At 33.0% G+C, this 11,012-nt stretch overlaps 3 protein-coding genes across 3 annotated transcripts; 1 reads left to right on the top strand and 2 right to left on the bottom strand.

Moving 5' to 3' along the window:
• Nucleotides 1–1,020: 1,020 nt before the first annotated feature.
• Nucleotides 1,021–2,505, top strand: LOC8266778 (glutelin type-D 1). The gene is made up of 2 exons (XM_002533027.4): nt 1,021–1,343; nt 1,469–2,505. Exons 1-2 carry the CDS (start codon nt 1,148–1,150, stop codon nt 2,341–2,343), a joined length of 1,071 nt encoding a protein of 356 aa, XP_002533073.1. The 5' UTR covers nt 1,021–1,147; the 3' UTR covers nt 2,344–2,505.
• A 341-nt stretch (nt 2,506–2,846) lies between these two features.
• Nucleotides 2,847–3,466, bottom strand: LOC107262365 (small polypeptide DEVIL 14). The gene has a single exon (XM_015727744.3). It carries the CDS (start codon nt 3,342–3,344, stop codon nt 3,207–3,209), a length of 138 nt encoding a protein of 45 aa, XP_015583230.1. The 5' UTR covers nt 3,345–3,466; the 3' UTR covers nt 2,847–3,206.
• Nucleotides 3,467–6,811: 3,345 nt separating this feature from the next.
• LOC107262367 (probable glutathione peroxidase 4) lies at nt 6,812–10,247 on the bottom strand. Its single transcript, XM_015727752.3, has 6 exons — nt 10,023–10,247; nt 9,841–9,917; nt 9,686–9,747; nt 8,846–8,964; nt 7,259–7,426; nt 6,812–7,144 (listed from the first exon to the last, which is right to left on the bottom strand). The coding sequence occupies exons 1-6, from the start codon at nt 10,074–10,076 to the stop codon at nt 7,115–7,117; spliced, it is 510 nt and encodes a 169-aa protein (XP_015583238.1). The 5' UTR covers nt 10,077–10,247; the 3' UTR covers nt 6,812–7,114.
• Between the last annotated feature and the right edge of the window lie 765 nt (nt 10,248–11,012).

The raw sequence follows: 11,012 nt of genomic DNA, 5'->3' as shown, positions 1-11,012 counted from the left end.
TTATAATAATTCATTTTAAATTGTTTCTTATAATATTTTTTTAGATGAAAATATTATAATACAATTTAAGAAACAAACCGTATAAATAAAATATTTTCATATTTTAAGTCATATAGATTTAAAATAAAATTTTGTATCCTAATTTTTGTATATATAATATTAAAAATCCTACAATTAAGTAAGATTTTACATTGGAGTGGTATCATGGCCCTCTCTTAACTGCAACTGCCTGAGGTTAGTGTGTGACTACGGTGAACGAAAAAAAAAATTACTAATTAATTAGAAATTTTGTACTTTTAGATAATTTTATTTAATTATTTTAAAATTTAAAGTAACTATTTATATTTTTAAAAATATATTTTCGATAATAATTTTTAAAAATTTTACACTAAAAAATTAATATGTCAAATTAATTTTGCTAACTAACATAAAAATTAGTGAGTTAATAAAATATTTATTATATTTAGATATAAAACATTTGTTACATTTAGATATAACATACGTAATATTATTAAGTTTAGTAGAAATTATTTTTGTTGATTCATAATTATTATTTAGTAACTATAATTGATTTTCTATGTTATTTTGTTTACGTAAAATTATAAAAATTATATTAGAAAATATTTTTAAAAATGAATTAAAAAAACAGATATTTATTTTAAAATTTTAAAATAATCAAATAAATTTATTAAAAAATATAAAATTAACAATTTAATTAATAATTAGAGAAAAATAAAATAACAATAATGTGCCACAAGCAGTCATGTCACAAATAACAATTCTCTCACCCGATAAAATTAATAGTAACCAAATCATATCCATTTTAGAGTCCAATTACGTTTTCCTTATCCCATTTAGTTTCTCAAGTTAAGATACGATGCTTTAAACGTCCATTCTCAATTACATGCAATCCGCGTTTGTGTTAAAGAGTTGTATTTTCACATCATACTCATCCATTATCCTAATCATATTATGAAATCCTAATCCGATTATGTTCCCTTCTTCTGTGAATCAGATTCCTATAAATATGGGCCTAACCTCTTCCTCTTTGATCATCCACATTCTATTCTCCCTTCAATTTTTCAGTCTCTGATCATCATCTAGTTCTCTTTGTTTTTAATTATCTTTTTCCAAGAAAAGAGAAAAGATGGTGCTTGATCTTTCTCCTAAGTTGGCTAAAATGGTCTGTGGGGGCAATGGTGGCTCCTACTCTGCGTGGTCACCCACTGAGCTTCCCATGCTACGACAAGGAAATATTGGTGCTTCCAAACTTTCTCTTCTCAGGAACGGCTTCGCCCTTCCTCGTTACTCTGATTCTTCCAAAGTTGCTTATGTTCTTCAAGGTATAGAGCCTTTTGCTCTCTCTGTTTTACTTGTTAATCCTTTCTTTTCTTATAAGGTGCTTTCAAATTGTAAGTTTTAGCTTGATCTGTTTTCTCTAAATAATTATGGATTTTGTTATGTTTAGGTAGCGGTGTAGCAGGAATTGTCCTACCAGAATTAGAAGAAAAGGTAGTTGCAATCAAGAAAGGTGATGCAATTGCACTTCCGTTCGGTGTAGTTACATGGTGGTATAACAAAGAAGACACAGAACTTTTAGTCCTGTTCTTGGGTGATACCTCAAAAGCTCATAAATCAGGTGAATTCACTGATTTCTTCCTTACTGGTTCTAATGGCATCTTCACTGGCTTTTCCACGGAGTTTGTTAGCCGTGCATGGGACTTGGAAGAAAATGCTGTTAATACCCTAGTCCAAAACCAATCTGGCAATGGAATCGTCAAGCTGGAAGAAAATTTCAAGATGCCTGAACCCAATAAAGCACATAGACAAGGCATGGCATTGAACTGTGAAGAAGCTCCTCTTGATGTTGATATCAAGAATGGAGGTAGAGTTGTGGTCTTGAACACCAAGAATCTTCCTTTAGTTGGTAAAGTTGGGCTTGGTGCTGATTTGGTTAGATTGGATGGAAGAGCAATGTGCTCTCCTGGCTTCTCCTGTGATTCTGCTCTTCAAGTCACATACATTGTTAGAGGCAGTGGTCGCGTTCAGGTTGTTGGTGTTGCTGGTCGTAGAGTCCTGGAAACTACTGTCAGAGCAGGCTGTTTGTTCATTGTTCCAAGGTTTTTCGTCGTTTCGAAGATTGCTAATCCTGAAGGAATGGAATGGTTCTCTATCATTAGTACTCCTGATCCAGTTTTTACCCACTTAGCTGGAAGGACTTCAGTGTGGAAGGCATTGTCTCCTGAAGTTTTGGAGGCATCATTCAATGTTGATTCTGATGTAGAAAAGCTTTTTCGTTCGAAGAGGACCAGCGATGCCATCTTCTTCCCTCCACCAAACTGAAGCAGCAACAGCAGCAGCAGGGTCAATTCTACATTGACTAGTCTTTAAAATCTTTAATCAGTTTGGTTGTTAATAGATTTACTTCAATTTTATAAGTTATGCAACTTGTGATACTACTTCCACAAGTAAATAGATACATACTATAGTGATTATAATTTTTCATATTGTTTCTGTGAATTTCCCTTTCTTGCACTCTTATTCTTAATATCCCAATAGTTACTGGTAACTACTCTAGCCAACCCATGTGTGTATACTTCAGAAACCTTAAAGGCACAGAAAACTGGGAAAAGCTCAAATAAATGAATGTTACTGGATCTATTCTGATATGTTGCAAATGGTGGGAATTAAATGATCCTAGCCTAGCAAGCAGCATTGCTCCCGATGGTGCAAGAGATTATGCACCCAGAATTCTTGATCTCAGTACTCAAAATGTTCTTAGAGTTGTATAATCAAAAACTTGTAAATCAAGGATCAATATCCTCCTGCAAGATTGTTAAGAGATCTCGTAATAAGTGCAGTTCAGCAAAAAGTTAATGATAGTTTTAAAAGAAACCTGAAAATAGCTTCAAGGGGCTTAATGTACAATGTGCAAAATCATCAGTTTTTGATTCTATGTTACATGTATTTCACACATAAAACACTCCTGGAAAACCTAAGTTTTGTCTACTTTTCTGTAAGAAGAAATCTGCTAAATTATTACACTATACACTGATCCTGATCCACCCTTCATTTTCACCATCTAAGCTTCTTCCGATTCCTGTAAAGTTAGTAACTTTAAGGACTGAATCCCATAATTCACACTCATCAAGCCTCCATCAATGATGCTTTGACCCATAAAGAAAAGGAAAAAAGAAAAAAGAGGACTAATCATGCCAACACAGAAGCATGACAGTACATCTCCAGATGATATAAAGCCTTGTTCTTTGCTCTCTAATTTGCTTTGAACACCTGTGCCATGACCTTATCTTCATGCTCCTTGTTGAGAATGCACTTGATGCCATTATATTGAACTGTAATTTAAAGGGGCTAAAATGAGCAGCCGCGTTTTGAGTGAAGAAGTTGAAAATAGATGTTGAAATTGAGAGTTATAGCTTGAAAAATTCCTCAAGACTCAGAAGCCATTTTATATAAGGAGGAAATGAGAGCAGAAGATATATGTTAGAAAAAAATTTGTGGTGAGTGACAATTCCTGGCTACCTGGTTGGGCCCATGGGGCCCAAGATATAAAGATGACAAGGCAAATGCTAATAGCTTGTCTCCCTGCCAAACCAACTTGATAAGGACCAGTCATCAACTTCACTCTTGAGGGGTCATCCTTGTAGGGTATGTGGACCCTCATTCAATGCATTATGCATATTATACAACTCCATCTCAGTTAATTTTGGACTTTAGTTTATTGTTTAATCTTTGGACCAACTAAAATATATTCCTCCTAAAATCATACCATACCCAAAAATCATTATCATTTTTTTGGACAAATATGAAGAGAGGTGTTATTATATTCTTTTGATAAATTTTAATTGAACTCTCTTTGAAATGGTATTTTATCAATTTGAAGTTATTACCTAACTTATAATTGGCACTATAGTGGGATGTTTTTTGAATAAATCTTAGTTGTTAAAATATGCATTTTTATAATCTGGCCATGGCCTAAAAGTATTACTAGCGCTGGGCTGTCAATCTCACTTTTAATGGGATATTACAAAGTATTTAAATTTAACAAGGAATTTTACTTTTTTTTGAAAGAGAAATTTAACAGAGAATAATATATATACACACAATAGTAAATTAGAGAACAATTTACTTTTATTCTGCTATTAAGCATGGTAGAATTCTCAATCGGGTAGTTGACAAATTTTAATAATTAATGCTATAATTAAAAATATAACTAATATATATATATATATATATATATATATACCTAGCATTTAAGATTTTGAAAGTGTCATGAGGCAACAATAATTCCACTGAACAAGTCTTATGTCCTAATCTTTAATTTATTTTTATAGATTAAGCATTCTTTGGTATATATATGAAAGGTTCAACTTATTTAAATAAATGTTGTTATCAAACTTGTTAATCATGTTATGGGTAGTTGACCAGTGATGAACTATGGCATTGATCATAAAGTGACCCTATTCAAATGCAAGATTAGGTACCCCTAAACAAATGCTTAGCATAATAATAACAATTAATGACTCTCCCGTGACTCAAATAGTCAGTTGGAATGAGAAATTAAATTGTTTATATCAAAAACTCGTAATATATCAAGTCATATTTAAGATTGTAAAGTCTCTAATTCGAACCTAATTAAGTCAATTAATAAAATAAAATAAAATAAAATAAAAAAAACTCATATTGTATGAAAACATTATTTTCTTTTTATTCTGTACTATTTCCATTTAAATGTAGTCATCTCAACACTTAATCAAGAGGGAAAATATTGGGATTCCTACAATCTTTGCCACTACCACCTGGGCTTAACTATAAGAAAATCTTGTTATTAGGGAAACATTCTATGTATTGATAGTAACAAACACCTCTCCTTCTTTTGTTATTTATTATTACTGAGAGTTTAACATACCTTAGATGTTACAACAGGGAGCATATATTGTACATAAGAATGACAATCAAATGAGCCTTCAATTCATTTTGAATCATAACTTAAACAGGAGACAGCACGAGTATATGACAAAGAAACTTCAAGATCTTGTCACCCAATTACTGTTGCCACTTGTTGAAATTTCATATCAATACTTAAATGACTTGTTTCTTCTTTCTGCTTGGACAAGCACCAATAGCCAATCAATTCACACATCACACATATCTATTCCTGAAGTTTAAAAGACAGAAAGAAAAAAAGAAAACTCAAAATTGACACTTCACTATCAATTTTGACGTAAATTTTAGAGTAAATATTTAAAATTTGGAGTTGGCAGTTAGAAAGAAAACAGCATGGATATGACCGTAAACATTAATAGCATTAGCATTAGCAAGAGAGGCGACAGGAAGAGGGAAGTGCAGCCCTGGTAGAGTCCATAAGCAGGTGCAACCTGTCCGAGAGAAGTTAAACCCATGTACGTAGTCCTATTCAATCCAACATGCCCACCACTTATCATTGCCGGCCGTGGCAAACTCATTTATAATGCTCAACTTTACTCTTAATTTTTATGGTGGTGCTGAGTGCCCCTATTCTGTTATGTCCTTCTCACCAATACTTCCCGTCTTTTGACCTTGTTTCCTGCTCGACACGCGGGCTCCACCATCTTTCGACTTTCTGTCCTCAGATCCGTGACACGTGCCCTCTTGGGTCGTTCTCTTTGGGTCTTTAGCCAATCAGATTTTAGATTTTAGCCCCTGTCCACGTGCTTCACTGTGTCCCTGTGTTGGGCTAAAGTTTAGCAAGAGGGAAGGTTCTTTTGTTGTGAACCTTATCTGAATTCAAGCAAAAGAGTAGCTTTAAACCAGGACATGATAAGGTTCATATGGTGGAATTTCGTGACAATATCTAAGATAAGTTTACAATCATACATACAGGTGCTGGGTATAATTGTTTAAAAGGAACCCATAATTACTTAATTTTCAATATTGGTAATTCTTTTAAAATAATTACGAATATTTTTTAATTCACATCATATTTTATTTTAAATAATTAATGGATTGCGGACTTTAGAATAGACATAATTACTTATAAAGGTGATAAATGAAAATACACGAATTAAGTCACACAAGTATATTAGTCCATGATTAAAGGAGAGCTTGACTTTTGTGATTAGTAGTTGTTACAATATCGTAATGTAATAAACAAAAACTTTGGTTCAGAAACTTTGATATATTTTTTTATAAGTAAATAGAATCCAAGTTATGAACAAATTCAGATTTTATTTAAAATCAAATTATAATTTTTTCAGAAAAAAAAAAAAACAATAAAAAGAAGTTATCAGTCTGGAAAATAGAGTGACTGTCCACAGCTTAAGGCAGTCAACCAAGGATGGGAAATGTTTGACCATTTAAACAGGAGAAATGGAGTTCATGAATTAAGACCCTACCATACAATACAATGGAAGACAACGGAGATGATTAGGAAATGCGCACGTGGGTAGCAACAGAATGTTTCAACAATGTCAAATTTCATTTCAATTCACTCAAAATCCAACCTGTCGGGATAACATTTCTTCAAAAGCCAAACTTCTATTTCTCCTTTTGTTTTTTTATCAGAAAAATATCAGAGTCTGAAGCTATTCAAACAAATAGCATTTCATTATTTATTTCTCACTGTAGATGATAAATATAAATTCTGGTAATATTAGTAAATATGATATACAAAAAAATTCAAATTCAAATTCAAATTTCTATAATAATTGAAAACACTAATTATTTTAATTTAAAATTTTTAAAATAATAAACATTATTTTAGAATTTTAAAGATCCCAATAACATTAACAGTCATTTGCTTTAAGCCTTGGAGTCATTCTACAATTCAAATCAATTAAATATCAACTAATAAAGATAACTGAAAGTTTCAAGGTTTACAACACTCCATACTAGCAACTTAGTAGCAAACAAACTATCTACACCAACTGAATTATACATTTTGCTCTAATCTTTTTCAGATTTTTATTTTCTAACCTATAAACAAACTCATACAAAAACGTGGAAGTTCATCAATCCTGATATATAATACTAACTCAAAACCAAAGTTGCTTAACCATTCAAACGCTGTACACCCTGTGTCCTTTATTGAATTTGTTCATGGCATATTTTCCCACGACTATTTTTCCAGGGCTTTCTTGATTTCATCCTGTTCCCAAAAACAAGAAAGATGAGAGTGTTTTCAGAGTAACATTGTACATGTACACCCAACACATATAGAGATACATCCCAAAACACACAGAGAGAGACAGAGATGAAGAACCTCAATGGACAAAGGACTGGTGGTTGGTCCATATCGGTTGATGACTTGCCCATCCTTACTGACTAGAAACTTCGTAAAATTCCATTTTATGCCAGACCCCATAAATCCAAATTTGCTTGCCTTGAGGAACTTGTAAACAGGCGCTGTATTTGCCCCATTGACTCGAACCTAAATTTAACAGATTTGAGCATCTAGCATTAGGAAGAGCAATCGCGAAGTGGAACATAGATACACATAGTTGAAGATAGCCAGTTAACATGCAGTGGAATTTACAGGGGCATGAAAAGAACAATGAGACATCAATTACAGATGCAGTTATTTTGAACTCTTCTTAGACTTAAATTTGAATTGTTGATGACCAAAAAGGATATCTAAGAATAAAAAATAAAAATCAAACTAAAAAGAAATATTTTTGCGCACCATCTCTATTATTGTGCATACTGAATTATCAACGGCTTCTTCTATTATTTTAAAATTTCACTTTCAGATACTCGAACAGCCTTCATTCTTTACCACTATCATCACATTATAAACAAAAATCCAACATGCATAACAGATGCTCCACTCAAAGATTACAGTTTAAACAATGGACAAGGCTTCTAAACCCACTTAATATAATCAAAGTAGTGGTCAGGTTGAATATGAAAGGACAAGTTTCCAAGGAGCCAAGAAGGGTCGTAACCAATCACTTCATAATATGTATCCAACCTAGCTCTCAAAGGCACCATAAATCATGGAACTGGCAACTCAAGGTATTCCTTCCAAGACATCATAGATCAACAGGTTGTACGCTTAATATGATACAAAATTTTCAGAAATCCTGTTAATCCTAAATACATGGGCAGTAGGGAATGGAAGAGTTAAACCACCACTTCCCAACTGCAGAAGCAATAACAACGACTTAGTCGCCATTATTATTTGCATAACTCGCTTAGATTTATAAATAAATATTCAGGCATCTCACTGACCACAGTGCCATAATAACAAGCTATGGTATCAAATTAAAGAGCATCCAGAGAAGCAAAAGTATTAAAAACTAAAACTGGATAAAAATATTATCTGAGATGAACAAATTTCTTGCAGCTACTGATAACCAGACAAGGACAAGTCCGTGCCAATTATTTTAAACTCAACTTGATAACCGGCATGCCAAACATCCTTTGTAAATGTAGCATTTAACCTTTTAGAAATTAACTCCCTCCTAATAATGAAATTGGAGACTTAAGCTAGCATCAAATAATTTAGCTAATTTATTAAAACAAAACTTATGGTCGATCTGTCAATAGATATTATTGCACCAAAACTGGGTAAGAAAACAGAAAACTCAATGTACGTTTCCAAAAGATACGAGTACAGCACAAGCATGTGCAAAGAGAACATATATAAAACTGTGAATGCCTTTCTCTCCCACTATGGAGAACATCAATTACAAATAATTGTGTCTGGCATTTAAGTGAATAAAATCGACTTTAAAGAAAGAAAAATAACATAGCCTTGTTAGGTTACTTCGGTAAAGACACAAGAAATTATAAATTTATCTTGTTAAATAACTAATGGAAACAGTATCAAACAACTGAACTCGAATACCTTTTGGAAAATAGGATATTCAGCCTTGTATCGTGTACAGGCAAATTCTTGTGCTTCTTCGCTTGATCCAGGCTCTTGTTTCAGGAATTGATTGCATGGAAATGCCAAAACTTCAAAACCTGAAATTATCCAATAATATGTGTTCTCAACAAGCAAAAAAATAAAAGAAAATAAAGACCATGGCATTGTTGTTCTAAAATCAGAATATGGTCAAACTTCATTACTATCAACAAAGTTTGGGTCCTAGAAAGCAGAATCTGGGTTCCACTTTTCAACATTTTGCATAAAGTGGAAGCTCAAAAAACTTTAACTTGCACCCTCGCAATCGCAAGCTCAAAACTTTACCAATTCACCAAGCAATGGGCTCTCCAAATGGGAAAAGTTGAAAAACTTAAAAAAAGAAAGCATATTAATGAAAATATTTCGGATTTTAAACTATTAAGAATGACGATAAATGTGGTGATTCTTTTATCTAGACAAGGGCTTACTTGTGAATCCTGATCGCACTGAAATTAAAAGAAAAATGCGTCTGCCCCATTTATACTCATATACTCCTTATCAAAACTGAGATCATATATTAGAAGCCATTTAGAGATTCAACCAAGAAAATATCAATGCGAGTGCCTTTAATCATGCTCTAAAGTAATAGTTTGCATAGTTTCCTCCTTTCACAATGGGTAGAAACACAGAAGAAAAAACAAAAATGAAGAAACAGATACAATTAGAACACAATTCAACAGGGAGAGGAGAAAGAAAAAGACGGAGAGAGATTAGGCATGCCTACAGATACAATATTCAAAAGGATAAAAACAAAAATGGAGGAAAGAGAAGTAACAATACCTTGGTCCTTATACTTGTTATAAAGATCAGTTAACTGGGTATAATTAGTATCTGTAAATCCACTGCCCAAAAAATAACAAAAAAAATATTCAGGGCTTTCCAATTCCAAAGCAAATAAATAAAAGAAAAAGAAAACAAATAGTAAAGAGAAAAACCATTTGGAGGCCACATTAACGACAAGAAGAACTTTTCCTTTATAGATACTGAGGTCCACATCCTGACCTCTGGCATCCTGAACATCCCAAAAGCCGTCAACACATGATTTGCAATGTAAGTAAACAATTTGGAAAGAAGAAGAAGAAGAAGAAGAAGGAGAAAACGAAGGAAAAGAGAAAACCTTGACAGTGAATTCATGGATAGATTTTTCTGGAACTGATGGAGAAGCCCCCATCTTGAAACCGAGAGAGGGACTGACTAGAAACAGCCAAAGAAACTTCCTTTGTATTATTGGGTTGGTGTTGTGATTAATCTACAGCAATTCCCTTATGATGGAAACTGTCAACTTTTGTTTTTCTTTTTTTCTTTTTTATCAAAGGTTTTGTTGTTTGTGATTTGAATGTGTAATAAATGTGGGGCAAGGGTGTAAAGAGGTTAATATAGTAATAGCTCTATGATAATATGATACATTTCAGCCATAACTTTCTCTGGATCCCTGATTTCCTGAGCTGGCATTTTTATCCAATTAATTATAAATATATAAAATAGCTTCCTGTCTTTTTTACAATTACACCCTTTTGTTTTCTTGAATTATACACGCAATTTTATCTATGTTTAGGTCCAGCCACTTATTCAGGAAACAGCCTGTTATAATAGTAGTTATGATAACAAGAGCAAAAGTGAAAATGACAAAACACAACCATACCATTTTTTACCAAGTTATGTTTTTATTTATACAAAAACGAGTCTATTTTCACAACATAAAATGCTAAAGTTACAAAAAAAGTGTTACTTGTGTCTATTAAAGAACACATGCTGGCACTAACCGGCTAATAAAATGAAAATTTTGAAAACTAGTCCACAGAGGGCACACCACCAACCAAATGTCAAAATGATGAGCCTACTTTCTACCACTCAATTTGCACCCAACCACATTGTTGAATTTGAATGAATTCCTCCCAGCTAGCAGAACATGGTGTGACAAGGACAATTTGCTACCATCTTACTCGCAATTCCCATTTAACATTTCAGACCATATTCTCAACTGGCTCTTAACTGAACACACTACACTTTCACATTCGCACCTCCCATGGGTTACAGTACATCCACACAAACCATTCTACCCGCAGTCCCCATGCAAGACTGTGCTATTGTATCATGTCAGAACGTT

The sequence above is a fragment of the Ricinus communis genome, chromosome 1, assembly GCF_019578655.1.
Source record: "Ricinus communis isolate WT05 ecotype wild-type chromosome 1, ASM1957865v1, whole genome shotgun sequence".
Lineage (NCBI taxonomy): Eukaryota > Viridiplantae > Streptophyta > Magnoliopsida > Malpighiales > Euphorbiaceae > Ricinus > Ricinus communis.
The sequence above is the reverse complement of the archived record's forward strand: the minus strand, read 5'-3'. Positions and strand labels throughout refer to the sequence as shown.